This window comes from Phaseolus vulgaris, chromosome 4 (genome assembly GCF_000499845.2).
Source record: "Phaseolus vulgaris cultivar G19833 chromosome 4, P. vulgaris v2.0, whole genome shotgun sequence".
Classification (NCBI taxonomy): domain Eukaryota; kingdom Viridiplantae; phylum Streptophyta; class Magnoliopsida; order Fabales; family Fabaceae; genus Phaseolus; species Phaseolus vulgaris.
Window position 1 is genome coordinate 3947074 of NC_023756.2, and position 20127 is coordinate 3967200.

General features: G+C 31.9%; 3 protein-coding genes across 4 annotated transcripts; 2 read left to right on the forward strand and 1 right to left on the reverse strand.

Moving 5' to 3' along the window:
• Window positions 1-878: 878 nt before the first annotated feature.
• LOC137836945 (DEAD-box ATP-dependent RNA helicase 38) lies at window positions 879-6326 on the forward strand. The gene is made up of 7 exons (XM_068645749.1): window positions 879-1246; window positions 1329-1847; window positions 3661-3726; window positions 3976-4380; window positions 4469-4592; window positions 5755-5840; window positions 5937-6326. The coding sequence occupies exons 1-7, from the start codon at window positions 1022-1024 to the stop codon at window positions 5997-5999; spliced, it is 1488 nt and encodes a 495-aa protein (XP_068501850.1). The 5' UTR covers window positions 879-1021; the 3' UTR covers window positions 6000-6326.
• Window positions 6327-10038: 3712 nt separating this feature from the next.
• LOC137836946 (EID1-like F-box protein 2) lies at window positions 10039-12734 on the forward strand. Of its 2 annotated transcripts, none has more exons than XM_068645751.1 (3): window positions 10039-10231; window positions 11422-12195; window positions 12423-12734. In XM_068645751.1, the coding sequence occupies exons 1-2, from the start codon at window positions 10079-10081 to the stop codon at window positions 12175-12177; spliced, it is 909 nt and encodes a 302-aa protein (XP_068501852.1). In that variant the 5' UTR covers window positions 10039-10078; the 3' UTR covers window positions 12178-12195; window positions 12423-12734. The 2 variants fall into 2 exon arrangements, with proteins under 2 accessions (XP_068501852.1, XP_068501853.1); XM_068645752.1 differs by lacking the exon at window positions 10039-10231 and adding an exon at window positions 10305-10894.
• A 1494-nt stretch (window positions 12735-14228) lies between these two features.
• On the reverse strand, window positions 14229-17810 carry LOC137836947 (uncharacterized). The gene is made up of 6 exons (XM_068645753.1): window positions 17623-17810; window positions 17351-17500; window positions 16483-16556; window positions 16325-16404; window positions 15306-15457; window positions 14229-14444 (listed from the first exon to the last, which is right to left on the reverse strand). Exons 1-6 carry the CDS (start codon window positions 17624-17626, stop codon window positions 14377-14379), a joined length of 528 nt encoding a protein of 175 aa, XP_068501854.1. The 5' UTR covers window positions 17627-17810; the 3' UTR covers window positions 14229-14376.
• Between the last annotated feature and the right edge of the window lie 2317 nt (window positions 17811-20127).

Genomic DNA, 20127 nt, shown 5'->3' on the forward strand with positions numbered 1-20127 from the left:
AGCATGATTTTCATTTAATTGTAATTTTTGTTACCCATTTTGAGATAAAATCATTCAAGGTGGAGAATGCGGGTTTAGCAAATGAGTCGATCTCTTCTTTAATGTTTTGTTTGGATTGAGAAGTGGAAAGTTGAGGGTGTGAGAGAGTGAAAGTATGAGGATGTGAGAAAAACTGAGTGTGTTTGGATTGAGGTATGTTAAGATGAATATGTGAAAAAAGTTTATTGAAATAAGTGAGTGATGTGATGAGTGTAAGAGTATTTTAAATTATTTTTAATGGTGTAAATGGTAAGATTACATATTTACAATTATGTTTGTTTTAACACACCACATAATTAATTATCCTCCTAATAATACTTTGTGACTGATATGATTATAAGTAACTGAGGTGATTATCACATATTTATGCTCAAATTCTACAAAAGAAAAGTGTAAGTTACTTTTCAGTATACACAATATGTATACGATATGTATGATATTGTAGGTAGTTATGTGTCAAGTCATAGGTGAATAATAACAATTTTGAGATAATACAATTGTTAACTATCAGAAGGAACTACATTCATATTTTCGTCATTGTACTATATAACACAAAATTGTTTTAGTCTTTTATCAAAACTTTAAACTTTCCTTATAATATGAAAATATTGAAATAGTATATATCAATTTGCAATTAAAACAATCACAAATTTTGAAAAAAATCCATCAATATTTTAAAAAAAGTCAACTATTATTTCACATATATAAAAAACAATTTAGTATATAATGTAAGAACAAAAATATGTATAACCCTAAAAAAAATAAAAATACCAAATAAAAGAAGCAAAACTTTATTTTTCCGAAAATAAAAATATACGTTCACGTAACAGGCCTAAACATTGGGCCACCGTCATTTGAACGCAACCTTCACCATATTTATTATTTATTATTTATTATTAACATAAGAAGAACATTTATTATTTTTTTTCACGCATACACTCTCTGCATACACTAATCCACCGTCGCATTCTACTTCCGATCCATGGCAGAACCATCCACCTCCGCCGCCTCCACCGCCTCCTCCACCACCACTACGACGGCGGTTATCAAAAGCTGGGCTGACGAAGCGGACGAAGAAACCGAATCCCCCGCCACCATCGCCGCCGCCGAAACCTCTTCCGTCAACCTCGACGCGTTAAAAATCGAAGACAACGACGATAACCCTCCCAAACTCTTAGATGACCCCGACGATTCGAACATCCAAGCGGTGCGTTTCACTTGCAACAAAACACTTCTCTCTTTCTTGCTCTCTCTATTTACTATCGCTTAGGGTTTTGGATTGTGTTCAGGTTACTTCTGGAGAAACGCCTTACACGTCGGCGTCGAAGTTCGAGGACCTGAACCTCTCGCCGGAGCTTCTGAAGGGGCTCTACGTGGAGATGAAGTTCGAGAAGCCGAGCAAGATCCAGGCGATAAGTTTGCCGATGATCCTGAGCCCGCCGCACCGGGACCTCATCGCGCAGGCGCACAACGGGTCTGGAAAGACTACGTGCTTCGTTCTTGGGATGCTCAGCCGCGTCGATCCCAAGGTGCAGGCGCCGCAGGCTCTCTGTGTCTGCCCCACCCGGGAGTTGGCTAATCAGAACACCGAGGTTCTCCGCAAGATGGGGAAGTACACTGGGATTGCGTCGGAGTGCGCGGTGCCAACGGATAACAATGCGCTCTCGATCGCGAAAAGGGCGCCGATTATGGCGCAGGTGGTGATTGGAACCCCTGGCACCATCAAGAAGTGGATGAGCTTCAAGAAACTTGGGGCCTCCAGGTTGAAGATTCTTGTTTTTGATGAGGCGGATCAAATGCTTGCGGAGGTAATTCTATTGGGTTGCACACTTAGTGAACTTGTTATTACCGTGATTTATTCGAGGATTGGTTAGTTTAGACTGAAGAGAAATTAGTAGTAGTAGAAAACGACATATCTTGACTATTTGTTTGTTAGTTTAATTTTGATACACAGTTTTACCGTTAACTAGGTAGAAATCACTCTGGATATGACTTTTAAAGTAATTGTTTGGTGAGTTAGTAATCTTACCATGCATAACTATTCATGATTGCATAACCCGTACATTATGAGTTCTATATTTACGCAGACTTTCTAGCACATACATCTTGGTAATTTCAAAAGCTGTTTAATAGCTGCTATAAGGATACCAATTTTGTTAATTGGTTGTAATGTTCTTCACATGGAAGCAGGTCCTTTGGGCTGGATTATGTGTAGGATTGCAGTTGACCAGGATCGTTGTATGATTGTGATTTTTCATGTACTGTTCATGGCCGTATCATTCTTCCTGAACTTGTTACTGCATTTTATTGGAGAATACCTAGTGACACTGCTAAAGCTAATGTTTGAAAATGGTTTACGTGTTGTAGTTGTATTGCATGGCAGATTGTCAGTTTGTGATGGATATAGAGGAATAGAGAACTAGTAGTAGTGAATCGTTTGTTTTGACGATTTATTCATTTCTAGTTTATAAATATGCATGCCAGACATTGAGCATGGCACAGTTTTAGGTTCAGGGAATGCTTGTCTTGTCACATGCATGGTAGTAAGTATTGTGCGATTCACGATACGAATCGCACGAAACAATACGGTTCAGGCCTCGTACGATACGAATCGTACAAAGAATCGTTTTCGCTCCCGTATCGCAATTGTATCGTGCGAATCGGAAGACGAATCGGAGAATCGTATCGTATAATAAATTGGAATTTGAAAACCCTAATTTTAAAATTTTACCTCGCGAACCTTTTCTCCTCTCTCCTCCGACAGCAACGACCATCACAGCAACGACCATCAGACTCGTGACAGTAGGAGGTGCGGCGCCAGACAACAATAGCAACAACTTTGTGGAATTGTGCAATTGCTGAGGCGCACTGCTGGACGAAGGCGCTCGACTAGATGCGCGGTGGTTGCTGGAGGTGCGTGACTGTAAGCACGGTGAAGAGAGTAGAAAACAGAGAGTGAAGCAGAAAACAGAGAGTGAAGCAGAAAACAGGGAGTGATTAACTGCCGTCTTGGGATTTTTTCTATTATATTGGATTTTTAAAAATAAGGAAAACAAAAAGAAAGGCAGATGTTACATAAGTGTACATGATTGTTTTGATGTTGAAGAGAGAGCTCTGAGTAAAAAAAGAAGAGAGGTAATTATTTTTATTTAGAACTTCTTCAACTTACAACTGGAAACTTTAACAAACTAAACTAATTAAATTTATTTGTTTTTCTTTTGCTAATATAGGTTCTAGAAATTTAAATACCAAGATCAATAAAAATGAAAAATTCATAGAAGATGAGGAAGACATTGAAGAAGAACTTTTTATAGAAGATGAAGATGACTTGAGTGATGTAGATGTTGGAGAAGAAGATGATGAAATATGAATGACTATGATAATTGCACCTTTGCATGTTTACATATTTTATATTAATTATATGTTATGTTACAATTTTAATGTTTATGAATCTTATGATTCACGATACGAAACGATTCACGATTCAGAAAATCAGCTCTCTGATACACTACTTGTATCTCGATTCAACTACCATGGTCACATGTTCATTTGTCTTGTTTTTTAATTGAATTTTGCTGGTAAATATGCTGTGTCTTGATTGTTATGAACTGTAATGTGCAGGATGGTTTTAAAGATGATTCCCTGAGGATAATGAAGGAAATAGAAAGAGTCAATTCTAATTGTCAGGTTCGTTGAATTCTAGTGAAATATATCTTGTTCAGTCAAACAACATCACATGGATTTAAAGATTAAATATTCTTTTGGTTGATATGAATGGATTGATACTAGTAAATTTGAATTTGTACGGGGTTTAAATTTTCATAGTTACGCATACTTTTGGTGCCACATAACTATTTTATCTGCATTTGAATAAACCTTTCTGCAGTGAGTTTCTTTTTATGTAGAAAATTTTGATTGGTCTTGATGTGCTTCCAGGTTCTTCTGTTTTCTGCTACATTTAATGACACCGTCAAGAATTTCGTTTCAAGGACAGTCAAAGCAGATCATAATAAACTTTTTGTAAAGAAAGAAGAACTATCTTTAGATGCAGTAAAGCAATATAAAGTCTATTGTTCTGATGAACTTGCTAAGATTGAAGTGATAAAAGATTACATATTTGAAATAGGAGAGAATGTGGGGCAAACCATTATATTTGTGCGTACAAGAAATAGTGCACAAATGTTGCATAAATCGCTTGTTGACTTGGGCTATGAGGTTACATCTATTCAAGGTGCTCTTGGTTATGAAGAGAGAGAGAAAATTGTTAAAGAGTTCAGAGATGGTTTGACTCAAGTTCTTATTTCAACTGATCTTCTTGCTCGTGGCTTTGATCAGCAACAGGTACTGTGTTGGTTCTCTCTCCCACCCTTCTCTTTTTGTGTGTTTGCTTTAAAATGTGGTTACATTCTAAAAAATTATGTTTATTCAGGTTAATTTGGTCATCAATTATGATCTTCCAATGAAACACACTGCCAGCTATACCCGTGAACCCGAGCCTGATTGTGAAGTGTATTTGCATAGGGTTGGCAGAGCTGGGCGTTTTGGGCGCAAGGGTAATTTCCAGATTTCTCTGCTTACTGTTATGTAGTTATAAGAAATTGTTAAAGTTGTATTAAGCTAGGAAGCACTGACACTTTTTGGACAACACTTGTCAGACACACTTCTATCAGATGTCCTACACTCTTCAACTGTGTGTCACAATTTTTTCTGGCTGACACCTCTTTGCATGGTTTGAGCGTGTAAAGAAAGTGAACCAACATCTATTATTGCCTAAACACTTTTTAGACGCCCTTTATTAAAAATAGTAAAAAGAAATTAAAAGAAGGCAAACTATATTAGACATAATGCATGACTCATTTTTTTTTTATAAATAGGACTTAACCAGTTACTTTAACTATTAAGATACATGTTTGTTATTTAGAATTCTATTGTGAAAGATGTTATTACAAGGAAACTGTAACAAATTTGTTTTTATATCATGAAGTATATCAATCTTAATCTTCAATTGAGATTTTGGTCACGATGTTTATGTATGTGTGTGAGCAGTGATACCATCTCCCATACTTTGGACATTAGCTGTGTTAGTGGTGTCAGTGTCGGAGTCAGCGTTTCATAGATATTGAGTCTCCTGTTACCTTTTTTTTTGTGCTAGTATAGCTCAACTGAGTTTCTGCATGTTTAGAGATGGGGTTACGATATCGTTAAAAATCACTGCTATATTTAGCAATGCTTTCCATTATATTACATGGGTAAACTTGAGCCCTAATTATTTGGGTCTTAATTCCTCAAAGGGACAAATTTTTTTGCTACCTTTTTTCAATATATATTACTTTGACGGGGCTAGAAATATTTCTACCTAGTGGGCTGTTGAGAGGTGGATAGTGAAACACCTGAAAATCAGATGAAAATGGAGATTTTAAAAGTTGACTATTTATCTGGAGTTCTATAGACTTAATTACTTCTAAATTCATTTTCACTTTCCATCTACTGGACAAAGCAAATACTTAGTTTGACTGATGGCCCTGCTCAGACTGGTGTTTAAGTTGTAATATGTATTTGTTTGGTCACAGTATCACTTCATGCAATTTGTTTTTTGCTTTACCCTTTTATTCCAAAGAAAGTGATTCATAATTTCATTCTTCATGAGTTATGAATAATATTTTAGGCGCTGGTATAAATGGTTTAAGTTATCTTTTTATTCTTTTGATCCTACAGGGGCTGTATTTAACTTGATATGTGATGAAAAGGATGAAAGGCTCATGTCCAAGATCGAGAATCATTTTGGCACTCGTGTAGCTGAGGTTTGCCAAATTTGATCTTTTGTCATCTGTTCTGAAGGAGTTGTGAAAATATCCATCTTAAATAACATTATTTTGTTAATGTGACTGGGGATGCAGGTGCGAGCAAAAAGTGTTGAAGACTATAAAGGTGCTCTGAAGGAAGCCGGTTTACTGCAATGAAGTGAATGTGCACAAGTTGAAGGATGTTGATAACTGTTGTGTTTCTCCTCAATGTGCCTCGATTCTGCTGGCCAAGGAATGCTTTGATTGTTCTACAGAGCACATTCGGATCATGATTAAGTTTTGAGGATGGAGAGTTCTTGTTCACTCTCTTTTTAATACTGCTCTTGTGTGTGTAATTTATATTTTTTTGTTGAGTCTAGTATTTCCATATAATGAGGTGTGTAAACTTAGATATCAAGACATTACAACATAAAAGAAGTCGTCGTCATCATCATCATTCACAATTATTGTTACAAAAATAATTTACCACTTTTTGTTTTAAAAGCCTGTCACACGTCAACTTCTTTTTTTACAAACGCCTTCAGTTTTGCCCTAAAGATCCTTACATTCTTTCTGTTCATAATCTGTTTGGTTACATAAATTCACATCTGTAACATGAAAAACTAAAGCTGATACAATAAGGGGTTTACCAAAAAAAAGTGGATAAATATAGAGTAATTTTATTGATTTATTATTAATAAATGTGAGAAGTTAATGAAATGTTTATAGTTGTTTTTGATGAGAATTGAATAAGAGTATTTTGAGCATATTTATTTAATTATTTTATAAACGTGAGTACTAGGTATGTTGGGTGGACTTAAGATAATGATTTGCGGGTAAATCAATAATCTGAATTGGATCATATTTGTTGTTATTGTGATAGAGTTCCCCTCTTTGGTTAATGTAACAAATTATAGTATCTTTATCCACTGTGATATTCAACTCATCTAACCTTATATGTTTAATCATAGTGTTTATTATTTTTAATATTCATAACTCTTTTTTTGTCACTTTTTTACATATAAGATATCTCAATAATTTATGATAACATATGATGTTTAGATGATGTTATCTTAATAGGGTAATACGTATCACTTTGTACTTTATTTGCTTCCTTCATAGACATGTAGTGTTTTACAGCAACATCTCAAATGTTTTTTTCAGTGTAATTCATCACATATCCTTCTTAGGCCCATTCTTAATTATACTTTTTAGTTTCTTTGGGTGTTAAAAAAGTATTTTTACATTAAAGAGAGGGAGAGAGTGTGACTATATTAGATGTGTCATTATCATGTACAAGAATATTAGGTTTCATCTTTTAATAATGTGAACAAATTCTTTATTTTAATCCACAAGATATTTAGAGAAAAATAAAAGTAAAAAGCTTAGTTGGTTTTATTAGTTTTTTTTTTAATTTATTATTGTATCGATAGGGACTGGACGGTTTCAGGAAGTACTAGTACCGATTGAAAAAACATATTAAGATATACAAAATAAGGTAAGATTAATTGTATAAAAAATTAGGTAATGTCAATATTAATACTCGTACACATGTTAACATCATCCAGTAGTCAAATCCATTAGCATAACCATGGAAGAATAAAAAGACCAAAAAGGAAAGACTGAGGTAATTCATTATAAATATCTGTGGAGAACAATGAAACTCAATGATCTAAATTTATAAAAAGACGAAAAAGAAAAAACTGAAGTAATTCATTATAAATATTTGTGGAAAACAATGAAACTCAATAATCTCAATTTATAAAAAGATGAAAAAGTGAAAACTGAAGTAATTCATTATAACTATTTGTAGAGAACAATGAAACTCAATGATCTCAATTTATAATTTGTGGTTTATGAAAATAAATGTTCTTATAATGTAAAATGTGTTGTGACTAAATGTATTGATTTCACTCTCATTATTACTGAGAGAAATCATCATTATCGAGATTTCTCAAACCTTAAATTATTAATGTATTGATTTCACTCTCATTAATCATCATTCATTGTTGTAGTAAATGTGTAAGAGAATTAAGTTAACATAAGGAAAAGAAAATATAGAAATCCCTCTTGCAAATTATTGCTCCTTCAAATGATTTATTGTGTTGGGTGGTAGATTTTTTTGAAACAGAAGAAAGAGGTTTTGGTGCATGAATGTGAAGGAGAACAAAAGTTTACTTAGTTTGTGGTTGATTGGCTATAAAGTATTGCCAAAAATGGATGCATTTTTGAAGCAAATGGGTTTGGAAAATTGAAATATTGATTAGATTGAAAGGTGCTTCCAACTCACGCGTGAAAAAAAAGGTTCATGGTATTATGCTATATTACACATTTCCACTCAACACTTGCCTTCAATAGTGACATCAACATTCTCAAAAAAACCCTAAGATTTCAAATAATTCAAACATGGAATAACTCCTACACTTAATCTTAAGGACACTTTCCCTTAAGAGAAAGATCACTTAAAAAGATCCTAATAAATTTTAAAATATATATTTGCTTTATAAACTTTTTAATTTTTTTTAAAGTGGATTAAAATATCCCATTTACATTATAAACCAAATCTAGGTAACACAAATTTATTAGGTAATTTATCAAGTTAGAATTGGATCAAATTATTTGTTTTTACAATTTTACATATAAATAGGAATGAAGGTAATATATAGTTTAAAAAAGTTCATTTATTGGCTAAAATCTAATGAACACAACAAACTTTGGTAGGTCTTCTTTATGTTTGAATTTGATGATTTTGTTTCCAAAACAAATTTGTTTGACTTGTGGTTCCTAAAATAATGATTTTTATTATTTTAATTTAGTGTTTTGTATTTTCATTTTGTTTTCTCTTGTAATACGAGAATAACTTATTTTTAGTTCTTGTTAAATATTTTTCAAAAAAGAATAAATCAAAATGAAGAAATTATTAGAGAGATTAAAACAAAAAAAGTATCGAAATTTATACAAAATTAAAATGAAAAACTAAATTTAGAGGAATAAAAGTCAAACAAAAGTTTTATTGTAAACAAAAGTCAAATAAAATATGGCTATGTAGAGAGCAATAACATAAATAATACTTTTCTAATTTCTTGTAAGACAATGGTATATTTTCTAAAATCAACACATTTTTATAATTTAAGAAAAATCTTAATTAAATACTACTAGGTTTTGTTTTATAATCTTAGTTAAATACCATAAAAATTATTTATATCATTTATAGCCAATAAAAAATAGGAAATTATAAAACTAATGAGACTAATTTCCATAAAAAAAAATCATATTATTTTTACTTACAAAAACACTGAAATTAGTATTTATTTTTCTTATAAATCCAAAATTGTAAATTTGATTGAATCAAATAGAAAGAAAATAAAAAAAAAGGGTTGAGACAAGTGAGAAAGAAAGAAGAATAAAGAAATGGCAAGTTGATTTGATTTAGCTAAAAAACGAAAGCTTAAAGATAAAGCACCAAGTTGACACAAAATAACAATATCAATTTTGCAAATAAAATAGAAAAAAAAAATGAAAATGAAAGCCCAAGCAATAATAATGTGACACCTGGCAGACATGAAGTGTAGCTAAAGGAATAACCCTTTGTAGTCTTTGCTAAGGAAAATAAAAGAAGATCTTATGAATAGATTTTAATAATATTTTTTTAAAATTAAACAATTCCAAAAATTATTTTCTATTTCTTTTAACTAAATTACTTTACTTTATTTTATCATCCAACTACTTTTTTTTTTCTCTTTATTAAATATCATTAATAAACAAGGAAAATGTTTAACTTATTAACTGATTTTTCCTTTTTATTATTTTTTTTTTCATTTTTTCTATTTTTCCCTCCATCAAATTTAAGTATTGCTTGATTGCTGTGAAATAAATATAATTGATGAGAAATCAAGGAAAGTGAATGTGAGTGAGACATTAGAGGAAATAAAAAGAATATTTTTTTGAAAGTAAATTTTATATTGGTTGAAAGGGTATTTTATTTGATATGAAAAGTATATAAAAATGAGTTTTTTTTATTAAAAAATGTATTTTTTTGATAAACTTTGAAGAAAGTGTTTGAGACAAGTTGGTTGAATTTTGAATACCCTACAAAATCAGCCTTCCAAATGCCACTTTAGAATTGTGGTGTGCCAGCTGGACCAAGATGACATCGTTGACACGTGTCAGAGTATGATTTGTCCTTGATAGAGTCCGTACTCACTCAGTTACTCTATGCATGTCTTGAAATATATTACACTTTTTTTCCTCCTCTGATGTTCCTGTTTCTGTTTCTTTTTCTTCTTTCTTTTCCATCTTCTTTGGTTTTCTTCCTCGTACCTTCTCTCTATCTCTATGCATTTTTGCTGCTTCAACTTCACTGTCTTTTGCTCTGTGCTTTTTCTGGACCGAATTGCCCCTGCTCAGAGGTGAAAATTACAGATAATTTAATTGCCACTTTTGCAAACAAAAGTTGCTGCTTTTCTCCTTGTCTGTTTTTTATTTTACTGTTTCTCAGATACCCTTTTCTTTTTTCTTTCCCTCAAAGCAAACCATTGTTTGTTTTATGGCTAAAGCCGGTTCCATAAGCTAAGTTAAAATCTGAGTTTTTTTTTTATCTAATTTCAGGATACCGATCCATTTTTCTCTTTTTTTTGTTAGTTTTGATTTTTTCTTGGTTTGATTGGAGGGTTTTCATAAATTTCTAGCTTTGAGTGGAGATTATGTGGAATCTAGTGAAGGGTCATTCTGGAGTTTGGATTTGTCTATGTAGCAAGGATTAAGGAATATTTATGTTGAGCTTCGGTGCCATGTGAGATGTGTCATGTCTTTTAACTTTGTTCTGTGACGTGGCTGCTGTAGATTGGGTTACTGGTGTTGGGAAATGAAAAATGTGATTTACATGTACCTCTGAATGCTGAGCTTTATCTGATGCATTTAATTATCTTTTTTTATGTACGATGAGATAGTTTTGCACTGTTAGATGCTTGAATTTTGAAGTTATTTTAAGGCTGCTCTTGGTTGCAGTGCTGTTGCTTGAACTGAAATATCCCTCTCTCTATGGGATTTGTTTTCTGCATTTGAGTTTTGTTGTAAGCACCATTGGTTTATATTTTTTGCCTCTTTCTATATGTATATTGTTTCATCTCTTGTTCATTCCTCCTTCCATAGAATTTTGCACCCTTTGTTTGCTGTTTGAAGATATAGATCACTGATACTTCAATTTGCACACTGCGTTGTATCTGCTACAAGTATCATATCTATGCACTATGGATTGTAACCACTAGTAAGCTATTGAATAACAGTATACCCTTAAAGTTCAACACATACCAGTGCATTGGGAGGGAGAAAAACATGTATTTTCTTGAAAAAACTTTTGAGTATGTTAGAAAGTAGTTTGATGAGGTCAATTCTAGTTATATGGTATGTGCTTTGGATGTTATTATTTACATATTTTAGTGTTGGTTTCATCACATTAGTTATCCTGATGTTTCTTAGAACTACACAATTTAAGAAATTTGGTCATTAGGATTTGTCATCTGTATGAATCATTGAATATTCTTAAGTATATGATGGAAAAGGTAGTAACAAACTCATAGGTGTTCTGTGTGAACTTCAGGTGAAGAAAATGATTCTGACTAAGCAGTATCGATGTGTTCATTCAGCTAGCTGTCATTGCACCAAGGGACATTTAAGTGAAGATGTGATATTCTTGGTGTTTCAGCACTTGAATTGGAACCCCAATGTGATTGCTACTCTGTCGTGTGCATGCAAATGGTTTGATGATATCGCAAAGAGAGTTCTATGGAAAGAGTTTTGTAGAACAAGAGCTCCTAAGATGATGCTTGATCTGCAATCCAGTGGAAGTCACAGTGCAGATGGGAACTGGAGGGCTCTGGGGAAGCTTCTCATATTCTGTTCTGGTTGCACACAAGGTGGTTTGTACCATAATGTGCAGGTTCCTGGTCATTTTGTTAACAAGACTCGTTTTTCTAAAACACTAGGAAAGAGCTTTCTCATGCCACAGTGCCTAAATGATGTTCTGTATGTGTCTGAGCCTTGTGAGCATATTGACCAAGGTGAAGCTGGTGATTTAGGATTCTTCAGAGGAATTTTCAAGTCCTTTGCATCATCAAACGTGAAGAGGATGATAGTTAACAGAGGTGCACAGCTCCATTCAACAGAGATTTGCCCCTATTGTAAGGCAAAGTTGTGGAGCATGCTGCAGGCCAATATGATTCCAGAAAGTGCCAAGTGCAGGTTGGGTTCCCATAAAGATTATATTGAGTATTATGTCTGCCTAAATGGTCACTTGCTTGGGGTCTGCACATTGTTACCACTGTCTGATTCAGAGGATGTATCTGAAACTGAGTAAGCCATTAATGATTCTCAGGTATTTTCCTGTATCTGTGAAGTCCATAACTTCTTGTAAGATTTCATTTTCATCTTTTATGAATAAAAAACTAGTTCTATGTGAAGTGAAGATTTAAGGCTGGAAAAAAATGGTTTTCCTTATTGATAACTAGACCCTTTTTCATGAATATTTTTCTCTTGAGCATTGAAAAGAGTAAAAATGCTGCAGACTAATTTCTCTTAAACTGTGATGTTTTTCCTTGGCAGATTGGAATTCAATCTTCACATGAAATTTGGTTGAGCACAGTGCTGTTTGCTCATGGCTGAAATTGTGCTCAGCAACAGCTTCTAAGTCCCATTTTGAATCATTCCATTATGCTTCATGTTGCTGTCTCAACTCATGCCAGCATTTTCCACTGATTATAAACATTGCCAACAATTTTTTAATAAATCAAATCAAAGGTGGTTTTACTTAGAATTCATGTGTAGATTTCTGACCTTGGCGTTCAATACTTAACACTTCTTAAGAATCATTTTGATTTAGTAGCATTTTCCAATGTCAGATTCATTTGAGCACAATTTTTGTGTTCCACTTTTTCTAGGCCACACACTTTCTGTCAAACATAGACAACATCTTTATATTTTGTTGTCAAACATGAACAAAGTCCTTGTTTTATACTGATGAATTTAGTTATCTAACTACAACAATGAACTGAAATCAGAAAATTAAAATTGTAGAAAAAATGAAATAAGATTATGAATCAATAATTGAAGAAGGTAAAAAGTACATATAACCTATTTTTCACTCAACACATTTCACCTAAAACCAAATTATGACAACTTTTAACATGACAGTGACTGCAGACCACATTAAATAGCATTAAATATATTTTCTGTTATTTTTCTATAATACGAAATTGACCGTATACATATTTATATAAATTTGAGATTTTACTTCATTTCATTTAACACATTGAAATTTGTTATAATGGTCATTAATCTCTGAAATCAAAATAACGAATTTTGAAGAAAAAAAATTAACAATCATTTATATTTTATAATCATATGAAAATTAATTTCGTGTTATATTAAAAAATATATATTTAATCCTTAATTATAATATTTTCTTTCATCTTCTTACAGAAGAGACATAACTTGTTAAAAAAATTTCTTGTCATATAAAAAGAATTAATTTCAAGCCCAATAACTGTTCTTTTCAGTTAGTGATGAGATTGAATCAAGTATTGAAAATATATAAAAGACATAACATGCAACTATTTTGTGATTAAAAAAATATATTGAAGGTGATTCAATTTGGTTTTGATCTATTTTGAAAATTCAAACTACAAACCAAATCGAACCAAATCCAAATCAATAAAAAAGTTTTCAGATTTTCTTTTACTCTCGATTATTTAAATAAATTTTCACTTTTTTTAAAAAAAAATTGGTTCTTTGTACCCATACTTTCTGCATAACAAAATTAAATTAAGACATTATTATATTTCAATTACTATTTATTGAACTCAAACAGAGATTAATAATTAACGGTATTTTATGAAGAAATAATTAATATAAGATAGTTAGATCAATTCTTATAAAAGAGATGAACCCAAATTTCTAATTTTTTTTGTTCATAGAAATAAAATACATGTTAGAGGGTTTACAACTCACTCCATTCAACAGACCCCCAAATTTCTAATTTTGATCTTATAAAAAGGTTCCAAATGAGTACATAAATTACATGGTAACAAAGTAAAATAACTTTACATGGAAAACTAATAACAAATATAAAAAAATGGGATAATTTAGTTGAATTCTGTAATAATAACCACTTTAAAAATCCTATCACTGATTCACTAACTGTGTAAAACTATGATGAACACTGTCAATGCTAAGCCAATAAACTCATAATCAATTACAAAATTATCATTGGGGCTAGTAAATGTTGTTCACTTTGTATAAAACTGTAGTTGTATAAGTTAACAGTGTTTATTAATCCTAAATTTGCCCTGTTTCTATCTTTTATCCATTCAAATGGAGCATGTTCTTCCATTGTGTACTTAAATAATCCAATTTAAAGGAAAATATAAGATATATAACCACAGATTCATACCTTTCTACAAAAAATATTCTGCATGATTTGCTCATATAATGCCATTTCACTCTTTCTTTCAGTAGCTTAATGGACATAAACTAATTACAAAATATCAATTATTTTTTCCTACTCAGTCTCCTCATCTTCCTCTGCTCCAAAATCCAACCCAGATATTTTCATCTTTCCTATGTTAACTGCATTTATTCAAACATCAAATAAAACACTGAGCATTCAAGGGATGAGGAATTGGTCCAGATATATAATATAATTCATTGAACAAACTAAACTGAGTGTGATCTTTGTGCTTAAGCTCATGCATGTATAACACTTCTCAATATCAAAATGGTAGTTTGATGGTCCAAAAGAATGCAAGATTCTTTGTGAAAGAGAAAAAAAGAGTCTCATGCAAGTACATGCCGTGCATGATAATCAAAATATCATAATAATCAAATACAGCAGAATCTAGAACACGCCACAGGCTCACATCTTCAGGTTTAATCAATTAATAATAAAAGAAAGTATAAGAAATATGACACTGGTTTCTTTTAGCAAAGTGTAATTCCAAGAGGAATGCCTCAGGGTTTGGTGCAGGTTGCATAGCATAATCAAATCCTGGTTTCTTCATTAAGCTTTCACTTCTTCCATTCAAAATGCATGAAAAGGTATACAGGCACAACAGGGAAATAGCGAAGAAAAGACCTAAATTCTCAAAGATCTCACAATTGTGTAATGAGAGTAACACTATCATCCAAGACTAGGAACAATTTAGAAGAACTGCGAGAGTACTCTTTTGCACACCTTTCCGTTGTTCCGCTGTTTAATTTTTTTTTTCTTTTTGAGAAGATCAAAAGGAATTATTCTTCAGAAGATAAGATTAAAAACAATAAAACAACAAAAGCCTTATCCTACTAAGAGAGGTTGACTACACGAACCACATGACACCATTGGGCTTGGTAAATGAGATGATAACATTAAAAAATGCAGACGGAAGCAAAGCATGGAAAAAAATATTGAAGGTAGAAGCTATGGAAGTAAATTGTGTCACATTCACTTACCAACAGCATCCAGCCCGGCTAATTTTGGCAGGAATTTCCTGATGTGATCTTCTGCTGCTTTATCAGCTTTCAGTGTCTCACACTCGAACGAAACAACGATCCTTTTCTTCCCATCCTTTTGTTCCACCAAACCTGTGATATCCTTACCCCAACTGCTCAAAGGTGGCAAACAATAAGTTGAATATGCCAGCAATCATGTTGTTTGTTATCATAAAAAATTTAAAGTGAAGAAAAATGTAAATGAGTGAGAACTTCAATCTGTGATAAGAAATTCAAATCATGCTCTGAAAGAGAAACTAACCAGCCAACAGAAGACAAGGAATCAAGATAAATAGAGAAATTTCATATAACACTGACAATTACTGATAATTATTCATGTAAATACAGGTTGAAATACAAAAGGTGGTTTCATTCATTTGGACTTTTAGTCTCTTAGGGACCAATAATTTAATAATTGCAAAATACAATGAAAAATCCTTCACAGCAAATAGGGGAAAATAACTTGATGAGTAGAAACCATAAGGACTAAAAAAACCCAAATGAGTGGGAAATACAGTGACTAAAATCCAATTTGTGTGACTAATAGTTCAATCTAAAATATGTATCCCAAAGTACACCAATTAAGTGTTTTGTACAAAAAAGGAAATACTCTTTACAAGGACCATAGGAAAACTAGATAATGACTTGTGGATTATCTCATTATGTGTCTCTCATAAGCTGCTCTGTTCCATTGGCATGTTAAACAGCAACAAGCTCTATTTGTCTATAATCATTATAGTTAAATACTGGTAGAATGCAATGAGAAAGATTGACTTTATTTATTTGACTATAGTCCAAATGTTATAACTTATATCTAAGCACTTGCCTGATTATAGAAATGCAGTTTCCTCTAAATAACATTATTCTCACTGTTTAACTTGAAAGTTATACAGACTAAAAATCAACTAAAATTAGAACACAAAATCATAAAGCCTAGGTGAGCACTCAAAAAGAAATTATACGTGAAAACACTGCTTTACCCATGAATATGATCAATGCTGTGGAACCGTGCAGCATCATGGCCTTTGCACTCCACGACAGTAGCTTGCTCTTTCTTTGTCTATTTCATGAAAACCAAATGTAAATAAAGTATACAAGGGAAGGAAAAGATAAACAAGACAAAGAGCACAATAACTACATTGAAATCTGTGATCGTGAGTTTGATGAGGCGATAATCCTCACCCCTACTGCATTCCCTTTCACATTCCAATTCTTTCATGTAAAAAAGAACATGTACAAGTAATTACTACATGGATACAATAGAGTATAACAAAAAGTCGTATAAAAGAGACAGCTCACATATAGGACCATGAGCAAGCATTAAAAAAAGTTATATAAGAAATGATGCACTAAAGGATATTTACTACTATTGCAAGCTGGTAGTAATAACTACAATCTTTAGCTGAAAGGCTAGCAAGAAGTTAAAATTAGTTTATGAATTTAATTTAATTAATTTTAAGTCAAATAATATGAAAACCTATGGGCCATTTACTTCAATACCTTGTACAAAGTATGAACATAAAGGAGCCCTTAAAATTAAAAAAAAAACAATATATATGATTCTGATTCAGTTTGCTTACACTGACCATGAAGCAAAAATACAGAAATAGGAAAATGGTGCTGCACAAACCAGCTACCCCTTAATACCTAAAGTCCATTCCAAGGGAATAATTCTCATGTGACAAACTTTCACTCTATAATCATTTTATGCTTATATGTTTGACTCTAGTTTCAATCCCTACAAGAGCATACAGGACATTAAGTTTGTTAGGAATTCAAACTTCAGCAGCACAGTAACAACATGGACCAATGTGCACTAATAAAAGCTTATAAAGATCAAAACTTAACTTTTTTTTCATAGAGGAAGTGATCCTAAATGAATGTCACATGTAGGACTAAATAATTATTTTAACCTAATCTTTGGAGAGAAGAGAAGGGAATTTTTTTTATGTTTGTAGAAAACATATATTAGTCAAACAAAGAAAACATGCATATGTATGATATACCAGTGCCAGAAAGGCCATAGCAAGTAGAATGAGGAAGTTGGATGAAGTGTCCTGAGATAGAGCCACACGGCAACAATGCTATTGAAGCTACTCCTTCCATCATCATCAACTCTTCCACGTTCCCCTCTTCGTTCTCTTCTGCCGGAAAATCTGACCCAAAAGGAAAAAAACAAACAAAATGAAAATGGATAGTGATGGGAAAGCAAATTGAAACATAAAGTTTCAATTTTTAACACTACAATCGCAGGATGAATGGAAAAAAAAAACCCTACCCATTTGTTTGTGAGAGAGAGAATGACGAGCTGTTTGGTTCTGCTACACAACAAACTGCAAAAGGAAGAAAAACACTGAAACGGAGAGAAAAAGAAGAAGAAGAAGATGAAAACGTTAATGGCGGTAGCGGCAACAAAGAGTGTACTTCGCCTTCCTTTTTCACCTTTCCATTTTATTTGAATTAGTTAAATGGTATTTTGTTTATCTCATTTTTAATACCAGATAAAAAGTAAATATCAATCATACACATAAAATTTTAATATAAATAAAATCATATATAAAATATTGATTATCATTAATTTTTATTTCAAAAGTATGATTTTTTTCTTTAAAAATATCAAAAATAAAATAAGGACGGTATTTCATAAGTGAATTGTCGAGTTAAATAGACTTGATCAATACGAATTAACGAATTCAAAAAGACTGTTAATCTAAGCTAGCCCGCTGAACCCACCCCGTTTTGCAATCCCTAGTCATACCTTATTCAGAAGGAATAATGTTGTGACATTGTTTGAATGTGACCAAAGACATTTATTATCCTATGTGAATGATTAAGGGTATTTGACACATTCAAGGTGTATTTAGGTAAGAATTGAAGAACATGAGATTTCATTTTTGTATATAATAGAACATAACTTAAAGAATCAAACAATGCCCTTTCTTTCCATTGATTCATAAAAATGATTAATCGACCCTTTCATTAACCCTTTCATATATTGAATGTGATAACTATGTTAACGGAGGAGCTTTAACTTCAGCCATCAAAACAAGAAATGCATCCACATATCCTTAACACAACAAATTTTACTTTAAGGCCATGAGGACTAATAATGTTAGTTGACAAACATAAATTGTGTGAAGAATGATTACAATAAATCATTATCATTTTATTGCGGTGTAGAATTATGGATCACAGATGGAACTCATGTATGAGAGAGTTAAGGTCCTTAGGGTAGATGACCCTCGCTTTTGTGGAAGAAAAGATTATCCAATGCAAAATGTTTTTGCAACTTGTAATTTTAACATGAAATTCACGCACATACTAGTAGAGTGGGAAGGAACAACATATGTCCTTATCTAAGAGGATTCACTAATAACACTTGAAGGTTAATGCATTTGGATTTGGTATAGGTCATGACTTCTGACATAATTATGAAGTTGTAATGAATACATCTTCAATTTTTATTGAAAATGTTAAAAGGACAAATAGTTGTACTACATTAAAGTGTTAGATACTACCTAAAGAGTATTCACAAAGAGGTCCATAGAACCCATTAATCATCATCATGCATCCCTTAGAAATGTCATTGAAAGAATGTCTTGAAAAAAAGACTTTCTACATTGGCAAGTGGAATTGAATCCCATAATTGTTTAACACAATAAGTTTTAGTATGTTGTATTCTTTACACTTTTCTTTAGGGATGGATAATGATCAATTTATCGCTAGTGGATGAAGTGGATCGAGAGTTAATGGAACAAAACATTGATAGGTCACGATGATGATTGTAGTAGGCAAAGAAAAATACGAGAAATATCATAACTGATCAAATATGGAGAGATTATCAAAATAATTAAGTTTTTGTAATAAATTGTGTCATTAATAAAAAGATTTCATTATAATGTTTTCATGTCTTATCCATGACTTATATTTGCAATAAGTACATTACGAACAAGGAAAAAATATTTTACAGTAACATTGGCATTTCCAATTTCACAAAACAAATGAATGATTTATAAATTTTATGTTAATTATATATATAAATTAAAATTGTTGGGGGATAAGGTAGGAGAAAATATCTCTGAATTATTATTGTACTTTGAATATGTTTAAAAATAAATAAATAAATAGTGGAATAATATATTGTTGAGATTTGATTAAATTAAAAAATTTCATGTATGGATAAGTTGGAGTTTAAATGTTAGATTCGAAGAAGAACTTTAAGAATATTTTATAATCATGTTGAGTTTGAAACGGTATAATTACATGCAAGAAGTAAAGTAAAATTTTATGTAGAGGTATAATTTTTTTATAAGAAATAAAGTTAGTATTTTGAATCAAGTTAAATTGGGATTGCAGAAATAAATTAATTTTTAAATTGTTCTTAAAGCTTGAAATGTAATGGGAATGATTAAATTGATTTATATTGGTTATTGTATACTGTTTTATGTAATATATTTGTTTTTCTAATTGAGTTATGTTTAAGAGTTGAGTTGAATATGATATTGGATTATTAGGTTTATGGAACAACTAAAATTACTCATGTTTTAAATATATAACCAAAATGGAACAACTAAACTATGAAAACCAAAATTACTCAATGTTTAAATACATAAAATAAAACCAAACAATTAAAACTAAAACGGTTGGAGATCCCACGTCGACTAGAGATTAGAACCTTTCATTGTATATAAGTGGGTGCAAACCTCAACCATATGAACCGGTTTTATGGGAGTTGAATTAGGCTTAAAGTCCACTTTGTAACAAAATCTTCGGATACTGAATT

Bases quoted from the DNA above. Each gene is read 5' to 3' on its own strand.
- LOC137836946 (XM_068645751.1), top strand. From the start codon at position 10,079: ATGTTCCTGTTTCTGTTTCTTTTTCTTCTTTCTTTTCCATCTTCTTTG. The intron at 10,232-11,421 runs GTGAAAATTACA...TGTGAACTTCAG, and splicing joins CGAATTGCCCCTGCTCAGAG to GTGAAGAAAATGATTCTGAC.
- LOC137836947 (XM_068645753.1), bottom strand. The intron at 16,405-16,482 runs GTAGTTATTGTG...TTCATGAAATAG, and splicing joins TCACGATCACAGATTTCAAT to ACAAAGAAAGAGCAAGCTAC. The intron at 15,458-16,324 runs GTAAAGCAGTGT...ACCTTTGAGCAG, and splicing joins AGCATTGATCATATTCATGG to TTGGGGTAAGGATATCACAG.
- LOC137836945 (XM_068645749.1), top strand. From the start codon at position 1,022: ATGGCAGAACCATCCACCTCCGCCGCCTCCACCGCCTCCTCCACCACC. The intron at 3,727-3,975 runs GTTCGTTGAATT...ATGTGCTTCCAG, and splicing joins GAGTCAATTCTAATTGTCAG to GTTCTTCTGTTTTCTGCTAC. The intron at 4,593-5,754 runs GTAATTTCCAGA...TTGATCCTACAG, and splicing joins TGGGCGTTTTGGGCGCAAGG to GGGCTGTATTTAACTTGATA.